Source organism: Vigna unguiculata, chromosome 5, assembly GCF_004118075.2.
Source record: "Vigna unguiculata cultivar IT97K-499-35 chromosome 5, ASM411807v1, whole genome shotgun sequence".
Classification (NCBI taxonomy): Eukaryota; Viridiplantae; Streptophyta; class Magnoliopsida; order Fabales; family Fabaceae; genus Vigna; species Vigna unguiculata.
The window spans coordinates 5,295,810-5,311,717 of NC_040283.1; the positions used below are offsets into that span (position 1 = coordinate 5,295,810).

General features: G+C 33.3%; 2 protein-coding genes across 2 annotated transcripts; both read left to right on the top strand.

Moving 5' to 3' along the window:
• Positions 1-1,348: 1,348 nt before the first annotated feature.
• LOC114185781 (50S ribosomal protein L5, chloroplastic) lies at positions 1,349-4,614 on the top strand. The gene is made up of 3 exons (XM_028073691.1): positions 1,349-1,784; positions 2,428-2,628; positions 3,964-4,614. Exons 1-3 carry the CDS (start codon positions 1,521-1,523, stop codon positions 4,306-4,308), a joined length of 810 nt encoding a protein of 269 aa, XP_027929492.1. The 5' UTR covers positions 1,349-1,520; the 3' UTR covers positions 4,309-4,614.
• A 1,444-nt stretch (positions 4,615-6,058) lies between these two features.
• LOC114185386 (CAAX prenyl protease 1 homolog) lies at positions 6,059-15,908 on the top strand. Its single transcript, XM_028073082.1, has 14 exons — positions 6,059-6,248; positions 7,442-7,589; positions 7,729-7,813; positions 7,889-7,984; positions 8,229-8,294; positions 8,427-8,525; positions 8,691-8,804; positions 9,332-9,442; positions 10,286-10,348; positions 11,088-11,180; positions 13,803-13,916; positions 14,905-14,976; positions 15,175-15,240; positions 15,482-15,908. The coding sequence occupies exons 1-14, from the start codon at positions 6,218-6,220 to the stop codon at positions 15,596-15,598; spliced, it is 1,275 nt and encodes a 424-aa protein (XP_027928883.1). The 5' UTR covers positions 6,059-6,217; the 3' UTR covers positions 15,599-15,908.

Consider the following 15,908-nt stretch of genomic DNA (forward strand, 5'->3'; position numbering starts at 1 on the left):
AAGTCAAGTCAGATTCACCTCATGCTAAGTTGAGTTAGGCCCACCACTGTTTAAGTCATTTTGGGTCCATATACCATGTCATGTGAGTCCCACCTTTAATTGAGTTAAATCGGGCCCATGTTGGGCCAACTTGAGTTGAGTCCACCTTGGGTTGAGTTGAATTAGGTCCACCTCACATTGAGCTAAATTGGTACCAACTATAGCTAAATCACGTTTGACCCACTTTTAGTCAAGTTCGTGTTTAATTAAGTAGGATTGTGTCCGTGTTAGGTTGGGTAAATTGGAGTCACATCAAATTAAGTCACTTAGGTCAATGTTGGATCGAGTCTAATTAATCCATATAAGACAAAGTCGTTATGACCCATCTCTGGTGGAGTTGAGTCAAACTCACCTTTAGTTAGGTAAAGTCAAATCTACCTTTAACATAATAGAGTCTAATCCATATTAGGTCGAGTTGAAAAAAGTTAACGTGAATTCAAATCGAATTTAACCTATTTCAGTTTGAATTTTAATTTGCACGTATATATATTTATTCATAATCTATTTTATGTCCATTATTTAGAAAATTGAGTCAAATAAACTATTAATTGTTTGATTAATCAATAAAAAATTACTTATTTATAATGTTGATTTTTTTATTAGCATTCATATCGTCGAACTAAATAAGTTAAAAGATATAAATATATATATTTAATTTTTTATAGTGATGTGATGTGATGATCTAAGAGTGATGAAAGTGGTGGATTAAAAGTGGATAAAAAAAGGGTTAAAATATCATTATCTATTTGAGAAAAAAAGCTGACAAATATATTATTTTAATGTTGTGAACTAAAAATATTATTAGTATATTGAAGTTTAAAGGAGAGTTTACATCCGTAATATATAAGTTAGTTCAACAACACATAAGTCATAAATATCCACAAATAAATTAAGTCATAAATATTCACAAATAAATTATTTGTGTTTAGATAAGTAATTTTATGATTTTAAGAAATTTTAAGATACATTGCTAAATTGTTTTTGTTAGTAAGGGCAATATCCATGGCCTATTTAAGATAAAATCCACAAATTTTGAAAAGATATTTCAAATTCTTTGGTATTTTTTTACATATATACATCTCTCCTAAATTCTTATAATTTTTATTTATTTTAAACTATCATATTAAAAAATGACAGTTTTATTTTCTAAGAAATCCATTCGCTGTAGAAAAATAAAATAAAATCAGATAACCAATACAAACTACTGTTCTCAAAAATGGTAAAACGGACATTCACAGTTTAGTTTTCGACTCCTTATCCATTCTTGGTTTCTTGCATTTTTTTTCCCCACACCTTACACTCACAAAAAAACACAAATTCCTTGTATACGCTTTGGTTGGCCAAGATTTTCTCTCATCCCACGTTGTTGATCTTCGTAAATAGGATTCAACACAAGGGGCACTTTTCAACACTACCCTCTAAACCCCTTCCAACGCTATCCATCTATAATCAGCTCAGAGTGTGAGCACTGAATATCCACCATGGCCACGGCTCCTTCGCTTCTACACTCATCCGGATCCTCATTTTTCGCTCAATTTCGTGCCTTTCCACACTCTTCTTCCTCTTCAGTGTTCCCTCATGTAAAAAGACATGGGAATGTGGTGGTGCCTGTGAGGGCCTCTGATTCTGGGGTTGTGTTGGTGGAGAAGTCTGACGCAGAGAAGACATACAGGCTCAAAACAGCATACACTGAGAAAATCGTTCCCTTGCTCATAGAAGAGTTCTCTTACACCAACAAGCACCAGGTTTTTGCGAAGTTTTTGTTACCTTTTTGCTTAATGGGCGTATTGTTAAGATAGTTTGACAGTAAAAGTGTGAATCTTTTTTGGTTTGGGTTGATGGGATTGTGCGGGTTTGGTATTATGTGGTGGGACAAATGTGATGGGCCTGTGTTAAGCTGCTTTGGATTTATGGGGGGTTACTTTGAAGTTTTGTTTTTGTCTTTGTTGTTTTATTTTAATTTTTATGGTTTAGGGTTGATGGGGTTTGCAACTTTGGTCTCACACAGTAGGGAAATTTAGGTTAGACATGTTAAGTTGTTTAAGGTTCATGTGGTTTCATGGTGAAATTTCAGTTTTCTTTGAGGGTTGATTAGGGGTAAGGGGGACTAATGGTGTGGAAAGAAGACTAGGGAGGAGAGAAAATTTGAATTTTAGAGAAAATGGTGGGGAAGAAAAGAATTGAACTTTTGTTTATAATAAGTGTTCATTTTTCTCCTCAACCAAATGTAAGAAAATGTATCTTTATCTGCCGTTTTTTCGTTATACTATTTTCTCTCCCGAGTATACCATAATTTTCAATGTAATATAGTGTGAAAGATGAAAAGGGGGACATGATCATTTGGTTTTCCTTCAATTTTTGCAATGTTGGGTTTTATCTTCATTTCAGGTGCCTAAAATTGAGAAGATTGTGGTTAACTGTGGTATTGGAGACGCTGCACAAAATTCCAAGGGTTTGGATGCGGCAATAAGTGATCTAGCAATGATCACAGGGCAGAGACCTGTGAAGACTCGGGCTAGGGCTTCTCTTGCCACCTTTAAGATCAGGGAAGGTCAACCGCTTGGGATTGCTGTGACACTAAGAGGAAACGTGAGCATGCTGTAGCATTTGATTTATATTGTCTTATGAATACAGTTGATTGCCATGTGATGTGATGCTTTAATGAATTTGTTGATCCGTTTTTACCACCACTCTAGATGTTTTCCTAGTGTAGATGATATTTAGAACAACTTCAGTATCATATCATGATGTTTTTGGCTTCTGGTACTGAGCTAATGCAGTGCTGATTCAATTAAATGTTATGGTATAAGGAACCTTTTTCTGGTGCTGATATACTGCTGGAAATTTATTCTGAAATGTGTTGCTACAATTTTTTAATTTGTCCATTATCTGCGGCTGAGGATCTTGTGTAAGCTTCTTAACATCCCTTGATATCAGTTCTGAAAATTGGTAATGGATACCTGGCCAACAATAGAACTTGAGAAGTTAAAGTAATCTTTGGCACATGTGCGGATTCCTTACTGATAAATTGATGCTGTTTGTTAACTTGTCCTTATCTGCCGCTAGGGATTGTATATGCCTTTTGACATCCCTTAGCAGAAGTAGGAATAAAATGAAGTTTGGAAATTGGGATATAGTTTAATGGTGAATTATATGATTATGAAAGAATTTGATTTATTTACTATATTCGTTTGGTCTGGGAAGTTAGTAGCAGTTCTGAATAGTGGTAATCAATTGGTGGCAAACTTAAGAACTGAAGAAGTTAAATAATGTATGGAAAAAGTGTCATACTCGACACTAAAAGGTAACCTAGAACATTGTTGCTATTTATGTTAGGAATATATGCTTTCATTTTGCAAATTGGCAATATTCTTTGTCGACATAATATGCTGCCCATCAGTTAGAGATTATCTTGTAACAGAAAATGTTTACCGAGAGAACATTATTCTCCACCTATAAGAACAGAAGTTATCATTATTATCAGATATCCTGAACTTGTTTCTTTAGAATCCGTAAGTTAAAGTAAATTTTGGCCTTCTATTTTGTTTTGGATGTGTATGATGGTCAAAGTTGTTCAATTTCGGATAGCTACACTAATCATTATTGTTTAGTTTTCATTGTCACTTCACTTCAATAAAGTGTTCTGATCCAGAACTGGGTGAATGAACTATCTACGTGTTTGAAGACATATTTTACAACCCAAAATTCACATCTTAGATGTGAAAATCTGAACAACTACAAGTCATTTACTCAGATGTTGCAAAAAATCCTGTCTACCGTAATCCATTTCAAAACATGCAATGGTTTCTGATGTCATGCAATATATGCAAATTTGATGTGTTTAACTTACAACGTTACATTTCTCCATTGAATACTACATCCTAGTTCTGATATCATACATAGCTGAAATTTGATTTTTGACAGATTATGTACTCATTCCTCGACCGAGTCATCAACTTGGGACTTCCCAGAACAAGAGATTTCCAAGGTGTGAACTCTAACAGCTTTGATGGACATGGAAATTACAGCATTGGTGTGAAGGACCAGGGTGTGTTCCCAGAGATCAGAGCTGATGTTGTTGGCAAGCCTAGGGGAATGGACATCTGCATCACCACAACAGCTAATACTGATAAAGAAGCTCAAAGATTATTGGCTCTTATGGGTATGCCCTTCAGAGAGGGAAGTGGTCCTGTGGCGGACGCCGGACGGAAAAAGAAGCTTAAGTCTCATCATTTTGATTCAAAAAGGGGAGGAAGAGGAAGGAAGTGACATAGTTTTGATGCAAAATCATAGGATTAAAGTAAGGTTGGGGACCAGAAGAGACTGTGTTGTATTGCTTGTTTCATTCGGATGTAATGTTAATAAGTTACTTATTCTTTTTGTATGAAGCATTTCCATGCTTTAAACTAATCACTCTGAAAGCTTATGGCGTGATCATGCAGGTTCTTCTTTCTAATGGATATCCATTTGTTTCCTGATTATTTGGATCACTCCACTGTTGCTTCATTGTGTGTTTGGTCTCTAAACAAAACACCCTAAACTTGTTAATAGAGACAAGAATGAATTTTGATTTTATGTTGGATGTTTATGTGTTTTTCCTATGTTGTGTTTCCAAAATACATTAAAAAACATTGATCTTGATGTTGTAAAACATATTAAATTTTGTTTAAAGTATCAACATCGTCGATATATTTTGAAGACATAACAGATATTTTGAAGACACAGCAGATTGACAGATGACCGTACCAACAACATCCAATAAAAAATAATCTGAACTCAACGAGAATACTTATCAGAAATATCTATTAATTCTATAATTAAAGTAATCATTGCAAAAGTTAAAAACTTTATCATTTACAACACTGAGATTTTTATATTGCTAAAGTAATGAATTTAGCTTAATAGAATTTGCCATTCTAGAAAGAGAACAGTGGAATCCACAAAGAGTTTGAAAATGTTCATCTGAGATGGATCTCACTTTCTATTTTTCATTACTGATTAATTTTAAACATACACTTGTCTCTAAAAGTATAAAATTCATGCAATGCTAATTAAAACAAAGATATAAAATGTTGACTTTAAAATAGTTTTAAGCCTGGTCAGACACATTGATTGAACATTAAAATTAATTAACTGGTGTTTATGAAATTAAAACTTGGTCAAACCTTTTCATTGAGCTTATTTCACAAACTCAATGATATAACTACAAAGAACTGGTTTGGACCATAAGTGTAGAATTAGTATGACCCAACCAACACTTAGTTTTAATGGAATTGTGATATATATATATATATATATATATATATATATATATATATATATATATATATATATATAAATTGAGGGACAATGTTTTTTTCTTTAAGTTCCTTGAAGTATAAAATTTATAAGGTATAATTTATTTGAATTTTTTTATTATAAACTTTCTTATGATTTAATAAAGGGTTAAATATGTTTTTGATCCACTAGCTTTCAGTCAATTTTGAAATTAGTCAATTTTTAAACTTTGAATCAATTTAGTCATTCATATTTCGAAATACGTAAATTTAGTCATTTTGATCAAATTTTGTTAACTTTATTTAATGTTTCGTACGTATTTTAGGATTGTATTTGAGTTGTTTATACAGTTTGACACATTTCTTGTTTTAATGTTAAGTCAAATCCAATTATGAAATACGCTTAAAATGTCAAATAAACTGAACAAAATTTGATTAAAAGGACTAAATCCACGTACTTTGAGAGATGATGGACTAAATTGGGTCAAAGTTTCAAAATGAACTAATTTCAAAATTCACTGAAAGTTAAAGGACAAAAACATATTTAACCCTTTAATAAATTGCATATTTTTAAAAATAATTTAGTATGAAATATTTACGTAGTTTAGCATTAGTTTAACCTCCTTCATTGTTTGGTTTGGGATGAAAATTGTAAATACTAAAATATTTTTGTGTAAAAAAAAGAAAACAAATTTATCCTAAATTTTATACTCTAAAAACCTAATTAAGTGGATAACATAATACCCAAATTTTAAGACGTGTCCCAGACATTTGGACCTAAGGGGTTTTTGATCCCAAATCCGATATTCGAAGCAACTCTCTATAAAACCCAATGATCTCTCTCTTCTTTTGATATATCGTTCTTCATTTTGTTGTTGTGTTCATCAGCTTTTGTGTTAGCCATGGCGTTTCCCTATATGGAAGCCGTTGTCGGTGAGCTCTTTCTTCTCTTTTTGTTGCCCCCTTCTGCATTTCCCCCTTTTTTCCCCCTCTCTTATTTTCCACACTCAAAAACTATTTCTTTCAGCTACTGGGTCATTTGATTGTAAATAAAGTTTCTTTCTTTTCCCTGGTAATTTGATTTGGGTTTCTCATGAATTTGCCATTTTTTAAGTTAATTGTGTAATTCGACTCTTGAATTGGATTGAGATAATGCGTTAATTGAACGTGCTGTGATTATTCACTTGAGGATTTTGAGTCCCAGTCCCCTCTTTGACTTGTACTGGCATTTTCCTTTGCCAGCATGCATATGTGTTTTTGTTATTTTCTATGTAGTTTTGTTTGAAATTGGAAAACCCTTTGGTCTTTGACCATTAACCAGTGTTGGGGAGATAAGAATAATGTCGATAGACATTGTGCTTCCTTTTTCTAGTTAGTTAATTGTAACTTGAGATGAAGAAGCAAAGGGCAAAGTAGGGTTTTAAAGGATGTTGTGGTGGTCAAGGATGTGTTATGGAGAACCCTGATGGACTTGCAGCATACGATACTTCACTGATTAGTCATACTCCGATATTTAACTGCAATTATTTGGTTTTAGGTTGTGTAGATAGCTTCAAAAAAACTTTAGGATTAAAAAGTATGATTATTTTATGCCTATATAATATGTTTTTGGGGGCATTAAAGCTAGGTTGGCTAGTTGTTTGATCTTTCAATGATTCTTCGCTGGGATGTTTATTAAAACATAGTTGACTTGCCTTAATGGAATCGGGTGTTTGGTAGACTGTTCTAACCGAGTGAACAGACATAAATAGGGAGAAGAAGCAGACATGAAGCATAATGTGGATCGATCTATATATAGGAAACTGTAGGATTATACTCTGGGTAAAAGTGAAACTAATAAAATGAATATTATAAGTAGTAGCTGCTCAAATCTGACACCTAAATCTTGATGCATCGTATTACTCACTAATGTTAAGCTTCGCTGGACCCTACAACCAATTTGTCTAGTCCCTTCACTTACACCACCATTCTCCATGAATTTGGCTTTTTCTAGCATTTGATTTGGTCCAGTTTTGACTATCCTCTACTGTTTTCATTTACTGTTTTTGCTGTATTCCACTGCTTAACCTTGAAAAATTGAAAATAAAGATGTAAATTTTCCTGGTTTTCTTCTGATCTATTTTCAGGATTTATGATATTAATGTATATATTTGAAACTTACTTGGATATGCGGCAACATAAGGCCCTCAAACTTCCAACTCTTCCAAAGACTTTAGAAGGGGTTATCAGCCAAGAGAAATTTGAAAAATCAAGAGCCTATAGTCTTGATAAAAGGTTTGTTCTTTTGTTTGTGTGAATTTCTTTCATTAGATAGTGATATCGTACACTCGCACAGGGGTATCTCTGGTATTCTATTTTGTAATTGTGTATTATTAGCATTCTTACAGACGAATTTTATTTTTACTTTGTCCAGCCACTTCCATTTTATTCACGAGTTTGTGACAATAGTGACAGACTCTACAATTTTGTACTTTGGGGTATTGCCCTGGTTTTGGAAGGTGAGAATTTGTTATGTTGTTTATGAAGTACAGCTTCTTCTCTGCCATTGTAAAATTTATGTCTATTGCTTGCAGAAATCAGGAGAATACGTGACAACAGTTGGTTTCAATGCAGAGAATGAAATACTGCATACTCTTGCCTTTTTAGCTGGTTTGATGATTTGGTCACAGGTATGCTTTTGGGTTTATTGTGCATAATTGAGACCATCAGTTTTACTCCATATTTCAACTTCACCAAGATAAACTTGGATATTTAGTTTTTTGTTTTTCTCTCTTTTTTGATATTATGTGCTGAAACATTATTTTTTGGAATAAGGTTTTCTTTTTTATGCCTTTTTTAGTACATTTGAATTATTATCAATCTTGTCATCTACATTTTAATAAAATCTATTATGCACTTTTACGTTTTCTGCAGATAACCGATTTACCTTTTTCTCTGTACTCAACTTTTGTGATTGAGGCCCGTCATGGTTTCAATAAGGTTCATATTCTTCCTTCAAATTCAATTATCCATGTATTATTTTAATTGAGATTTTTCACACCTGAGTATGTAAGCTTCTTTTGCAAAATTTATATATGCTTGTATCCTTACATTTTTATGATCTTTATACAGCAAACACCGTGGTTATTCTTTAGGGACATGATTAAAGGAATTTTCCTTGCTGTAATAATTGGTCCACCTATTGTGTCTGCAATCATTGTAATAGTACAGGTAAAATCTTCTGCTATTCAAAATAATCGTTGCTTGAAAATTTAAGCTTGATGTTTGGTGTGATATTTACTAAATTATGTTTTATTCTCTTTCTGTCCTTTTGTTGGCCGTGATGGATGATGGACTCATTGTTTTCTATTTAAACATTCATTTTAACTTTTGCAGAAAGGAGGTCCATACTTAGCCATCTATCTTTGGGCATTTACATTTGGACTTTCTATTGTGATGATGACTCTTTATCCAGTACTGATAGCTCCACTCTTCAATAAGTTCACCCCTGTAAGATTTTGTCATCTTACTATATTTTAGAAAAAGTATGTGTACCATGTTTTTTTATTTTAATTTTGGCGTAGTTACATATTGAAGTGTTCTAAGGTCAGTGCTAATTACACTTAGACTCTCTTCTGTGGGGGATTGGGGGGATGACATGAAGTTTTGGGAGAGGTCAAGTTGATGGATGTGGGTGCTGGCTGGGATGGTGAGGGGATGGGGTGATTCAGAGTGTGGATTTGATAAGGAACAGTCTGCTTGACCTTGGGAGAAGCAAGCTAGAGGAAGGGCGCAGTAATCTTTTGTTTGAGTGTTTAATTTTGCTAAAACTAGAACAAGGAAATTGAAATCATGGGCATGTTTAGTGGCATTAATGCTTTTCACAGATGAATAACTGCTGGGTTAAAGCTGTACACATAATTAACACATTAATGGAGTTGGGTTAGTTGGAATTGTAGTTTGTGCAAATATCTTCTGTATTTTTCTAATCACACTTTATATCTTTATTTTTGTGCTCATGATATTCTTGTAACTAGCTTCCAGATGGCCAACTCAGGGAGAAAATCGAGAAACTAGCTTCCACCCTCAACTTTCCGTTAAGGAAACTGTTTGTTGTTGATGGATCCACAAGATCAAGTCACAGCAATGTAAGGAAATATTGAACTCCTGTAAAATTAAAACCAATACGATTACCCTTCATGCAATGATGCATATTTACTCTAATATCAAATATATTCATTAACGTTAATTTATAGTTTCCATTACACCTGCCTTTTGAGGTCCAGTAAGTCTTATTTCTTATTGTCTGCATGCATGCGGAGGATTCAATTTTTTTGTAGTTTGTCAATCAATCATCCTGACTTTTTTATCAATTGCCAGCCCTTTCAAATTTTCTTATGTTGTTTGTTTGCTGTGTAGTTGTCTTTATATGTTTTTGAATCCCTTGGGATGATTATAATTTAGCTGTAACATGCACTCACAGTCACATATTTTTAATACACAATAAACTATTATGATAAACTTTTTTCTGTTGCCATATACTGAAAAAGGGTCTTGAATAATGGCTTCCATATGATAGGCCTTTTTGAACCTTGCTTATGAAGGTTAGGCGCTTTCTCATTTTTTTGCAGAAGGAAGTCATGGCTTTAGAGGATCTTTTTCAATATTGAATGCTCAAATTTTGTCATACCTCGTTGATGGAATTATAGGATTGTATCTGATGTCAGTCTATTGTGGAGTGGTTTCCTTGGCTTGTTGTGATTTCCAATAGAGTTGCTTAAAACCTCATGATGATGGCTTATAGGGGATGCTGTTTATTTTTGTATCTTATAATGTTTTGAGTTGGATATGTGATCACACTTTCTAATTTGCATAACCTTTCTTTAATTTCTTACGCCATAAAAAACGAAAGTATAGAATATAATCTTTCACAGTTTTCTATCTTCAGTTTGTAAATTTGCTTGAAGTAATTTATCTAAAATATATTGCAGGCCTATATGTATGGATTCTTCAAGAACAAAAGGATTGTGCTTTATGACACATTAATTCAACAGGTTAGGAATTACTAACTGCAGAAAGTTATTTTATCTTTCAGGTTGTTATATAGCTCTTGAGTTTTAGCCTTTTAGAAGAGCTTTCTTTGTATAAGATTCTTACTCTTTATGTTTTCTCAAGCTGCATATTAAAAAATAATATTGAGTGAATCTTTGGAAATGTTTGTATCATTTTTGCTCTCCCAGCTTTCATTAAATTAAACGCTACCTAAGTAAAATTCCTATTTTAAAGGCAGGCTATGGTTATATTGTGCTCAAAACTTATGTTCAAATTGATTGAGATGACTGAATTTGTACCACAATTAACTAGAAGTATTTCCCCCACTGAATTAATGAATATAGCTTGTAATGGCTTCCTTGCCTATTAATTTATTTCTTATAACTTGTTATATGTACTGCTTCTGTTTAAAGTTTAAACTGTTGGATACTATGTAGTAGCATTCTAAGTATCAGAAAGGGGATTTTTTTTTTAATATCAATGTGGTGTTTTCAAGGTAGTGGTTGTGGTTCCAACATTATGTGATTGTCTCTGTATTTACCGGCTCACATGAGAATTTGATGATAAACTTATGTTGGCATTTTCTACATAAATGACTGCTCCTTTGTAATCTTTTGATTTTACTTTCAACTTTTAGTGGCGTTGATATATTTGAGTAGTTTATAGTGAGTGTCCATATTAAGTTCTCAATTTAAGAATTGTGGTTGATTGGTCCTTATATTATCAAATGGTGTTACACAGTGCAAAAATGATGAAGAAATTGTTGCTGTTATTGCCCATGAGTTGGGACACTGGAAGCTCAACCATACTGTATACACGTTTGTTGCAATGCAGGTTTGTGTAATAGCATTACTGAACTGAAAGTGAATACTAGTTTGCCTCTGTTTTTTTTTTAATCAAAAGAAAGAATGCTATTGCATCACTATAGAGGTTGTAATTCTAACCAGGTTAGCACTACAACCTATACCAATCATATGCAGCAGTTTTAATACAATTAAAAGATAAAAGAAATACCCTAAATAGTGATATCAATACCCTAGAATACACCCAGGAGGTTCAGCTTCAAAAGCTGAATTTGCTTGTATAAATTTCACAAAACAACCAATTTTCTCAGCTCTTGAATTCCTAAAAATTCCAGCACATGCTGCATTGTCGTCATAACTAGTGTAAGCTCTATCTGTATTACATTTGATTCAACTTGCATCTGGAGCAGACCAATCCACTTGAGTAATATTATCTTCTTTCCTTGACCTGCAAGTAATAGCAAAAGCCTTAGGAATTTTAAGCTCAACAATGTTAGAATTCATATCATCTGCTATTGATCCAAAGATTTACAGCAGAGAAAATTCTATTTTTAATATGTTGATACTGTATGTGAAGCCCCTCAAATTCAATCTTGTTTCTGCTATTCCAAATTCCTGTGACTATATGAGTAACAGCAGATAGCATCACTGCTGCCACCAAATTACTCCAATTCCTATTGGAATGTAGGTGTGTCTTAATTATTGAAGTGTCTAGCTGCTAATCTGTGATGCTTTGAAGCCAAGTCCATAATGTAACTGTATAAGGACAAGCTAAGAAAGGATGTTTTGCAGTTTCAAAATCATTATAACAAGGAGGACAAAAAGACATCACATTTACCCAAGTAGCTCATTCCTAGGTAGGCAATAACAATCTCCATAGGATGAAAGTTTTATAAGAAGGAATGACTTTGCTCCAAGTTATTTTTCCCCAAGAAACATGTGGTTTAGAATGATGACTGTTAAAAGAAAGCATCTTTAATGGTTAAATCACCACTTAAATATGCTACAATATAAACATATCCTGGTAACTAGCTATGGAAATCACAATCTGCTTAATTTGTTATACAATATCATCTGGCAAAAAATCACGAACTATCTGTTCCTTTTCAAAAATAAAATCAGAAACATTTGAATTAAGCCTATTATGTATGCTCCTATGTTCATAGAATTAAATAACTCAAGTATCAGTCCAGAATTTGATATTTAGTCCATGTCCAAGTTTCCAAGCAGTGTGATCTTTACGGAGTATGCTTAATATTAGCCCCTATAGAAGATGGGATAGTTTTATAAATAGAACCATTTTGCAAAAGCCTCTAGCAGCCATAAATCCGAACATAACCATATATGTTGCTTACAGCCCTAATAGATATCAGCTCCAAATTACCTTCATGATATTCCGAGCACAACTTGTCCCAAGCAACAGTGGCTTCTACCTTGACCTTTAAAATATCACAAGTCCAAATAAAATTCCTAAACCAGGTTTTCAGCAGACTAAGAAGCAGTTTTGGCCATCTATGTATTTGAAAACTACAGAAAAGCATGATTTAACAAGAAGGACTCTCCCATGTATGACAGCAACGAGCCTTTCCATTTGGCAACCTTAGCTTTAACTCTGTTAGAATAAATAGTCTTAAAAGAGATTCATTGAATTGTGTGTTGGACCTAGTTCCTAGGAGCATGCTTTAGATCTAGTTCCTAGGAGCATGCTTTAGTCCTAGTTCCTAGGAGCATCTTCTAGAATTCTCTTCTTTCCTCTCATCCATTGTATCTCATGTACTATAAACATTGAAACCTAAGAGGAGAGAATACACACTCTCAAATTCACTCTAAAATCTTCTTCTCTTTAATTTCAAGTTAGGTTTCCCTTTGAACATAGGTACACCAAGATAGACAAAAGGCTAAGAACCTTGTTGAATCCTTGTGTGGTCCTCTTTGTGAAACCATCAAGTACAGCATATAACTTTTGCATTTGGTGTTGTAATTAGAAATAATGTATTTGGCAATGGAATATTCTGCGGTAAACTTGTAAATTCAATTAGATCCTCCTCTTTTACCTTTAGAAAGTCAAAGGCATGATTTGATTGGATTATCTTAAATTAAAATTTATTAAAGGGTAAAGTAAACTTTCCTTCTCAATGAGATGCTTAAATTAAGCTCTCTCATGTCTTAAATTCTTCAATTACACTTCCTTCCAGTGTAAGATGAAATATGTTACAGTTTGGTTCAATTTAAAGAAAATGAGCCTGTCGGTGATATTTTTCTTTCTGCAATTTGCAGTGTTGCTTAATTTTGAGCTTATTATTGATTTTATGATTTTAGGCAAATTGATGTTTTGATCACCCTATTATTTGTTTGGAACTTCAAAACTAACCACTGATAATGCTGAGTGTCATAAAGAGAAAAATAATGTCGTGATAGGCTCATTCACATTAAGTTATATTGAAATTTAAGGCATTAATCTCTCATGGGAAGGGATACTATTTTTTAAAATAGAAGGAATGAAAGTGTAAATTACTATTTTTATGTTCTTTCTCTATTAAATGCTTTACTTGCTTGCGGTTTTCATCATGTCAAATAAAATTAAATATTCGATGGAAAAGGTGTTGCAATATTTGTCCGAGTTTATGTTTGGTGCTTTGATATGTTGTTGTAGATTCTTACACTTCTGCAATTTGGAGGATATACTCTGGTGCGAAATTCAACTGATCTGTTTAGAAGTTTTGGGTTTGATACAGAGCCAGTCCTCATTGGGCTCATCTTGTTCCAGGTACATTTCAAAATTGTTGTCTTTCCTCCTAAAATATTGTTTGCTTGATTTTGATTGGATGCACATTTTTGTGCAGCATACGTACAATCAATATTTTTCACCAATGATCGGATAATGTTTGTTTCTTTTAAGATAACCTGTGTGGTACATATTCAATTAACAGTATATACAAAATGTTTAAAGATTCAAAATTGTTAATGCTAAATCGAATATGTATTTGAGATGATGCCTTCTGTTCGTTAGCCGTCCTTGTATAGCAATTAGGAATCCAGTCACAATGTGGTGGGTGGCTTAAATATAACAATTATGTTTGATCTTTGGCTTGCTTATCATCTCATGGTAATATAAAAGTTGTGCTTTTCTTTGTATCAAGGAGAACTGAAATTGAATATTAGTTATTTGCTTCGGATGCTGTGGCCTTGGAGCAAGAAAGCCTTTAAATTTGAAGAACAAAGATGGCAAATGAATCACAATTTTTTTTTTTTAAATATCCTTTTTTCATGACTTTTATAATTTTAGGCCCTGCCCTTAATTCCTGGTCAATCCCTACTGTGGGTGTTACCTGTATTGAATGTTCAATTAGTTTAATTTAGAGTTTTTATACCATTGCATTGGCCATTCAATCATCCTTAAATCCATGTAAGGAGCATAATCTGTTGTATGATACAAATCTACATAGCCAAATATTATGCTAGCATGGGAGGCATCCAAAATTGTGCTTTGCGAACCATGTTTAGTTACTAACTTTTAAACTCATCTAGCTTTACCTTCTCAGACATCCCCTTTTACTGGTAAATAATAAGAGGCCCGTTTGAATTTCTAATTTGTGTAATGCATATAAGGTTATGCATTTATAAATAAGAAAGTACAAAGAGATGGGTCTAAGTCTTTTACATCGAACAAACACATATCATTATTCTTTCTGTAGAGTGATGGAAGATTTTATCCTCAAAGCACTTAACATCCTTCGACCTGGGTTTGTTTGCAGCATACTGTAATCCCACTTCAGCAATTGGTCAGCTTTGGTCTGAACCTTGTCAGCCGATCATTTGAATTTCAGGTTACTTTCCTTTTTCGTTTTCTTCCTTCTTTCTTTGTTGTGGTGAATATGGATTAGTGGAAAATATGTTGTTTAAAAATTATTCTATCTGAATAACTTCAATTTCAACTCCAACTGAGACCGAGCATAGACTTGATCTCCCATGTTTTGTGTTGTCTGTCTCCTTCTGACTTTGTTTATGTGTAACATCCTATGCAGGCTGATGCCTTTGCTAAAAAGCTTGGATATGCATCTGAATTACGATCCGGGCTTGTGAAACTACAGGTGACATTTTATTATATGTCCTTGGATACTATTATTTTCCTAGTTTGAAATGGAGAAATTTATTTGAAAATGGCCAGAAGTTGATAAGCGTAAGTAAATTTTAAATGACGAAAGAAGTTTGTTTTTAATTGCGGATGTGTTTTCTATTTTCACTGCTGTTCTTCATGTTTATTATGTGTAAAAAAGAGTAGTTTTTGTTGCTGATGATGGAACTAAAGTCCTTTTGTGGCTGCATTTTCAGGAGGAGAATCTGTCAGCTATGAATACAGATCCTTGGTTCTCTGCTTATCACTATTCTCATCCTCCCCTTGTTGAAAGATTGGCTGCGCTGGACGATTCAGACAAGAAGAAAGACTGAAAACAGCAACTTATAGATGAAGAACAGCATAATTTGGTTGTACTGTAACCTGCAATGATTGAGTACTATAGCTGTAATATCTTAAAGGTGACATGTTTGTGTAGCTTAGGTTTCACTTTCAATGATCATGTTTTGGTCCTGGTTGAACACCAAATGGCTTTAGATAAGATAGCAAGAGCGAAGGGAAATAGGAAAATGTTTTGGTCCATTTCATAACTGTTACTTTGTTTTCTCCATCATTTTTTTTAATACTACATTTAAAATGTTGACCTTTTGGTGATGGTAGAGTATAATACCTTCTTTCTCTTAA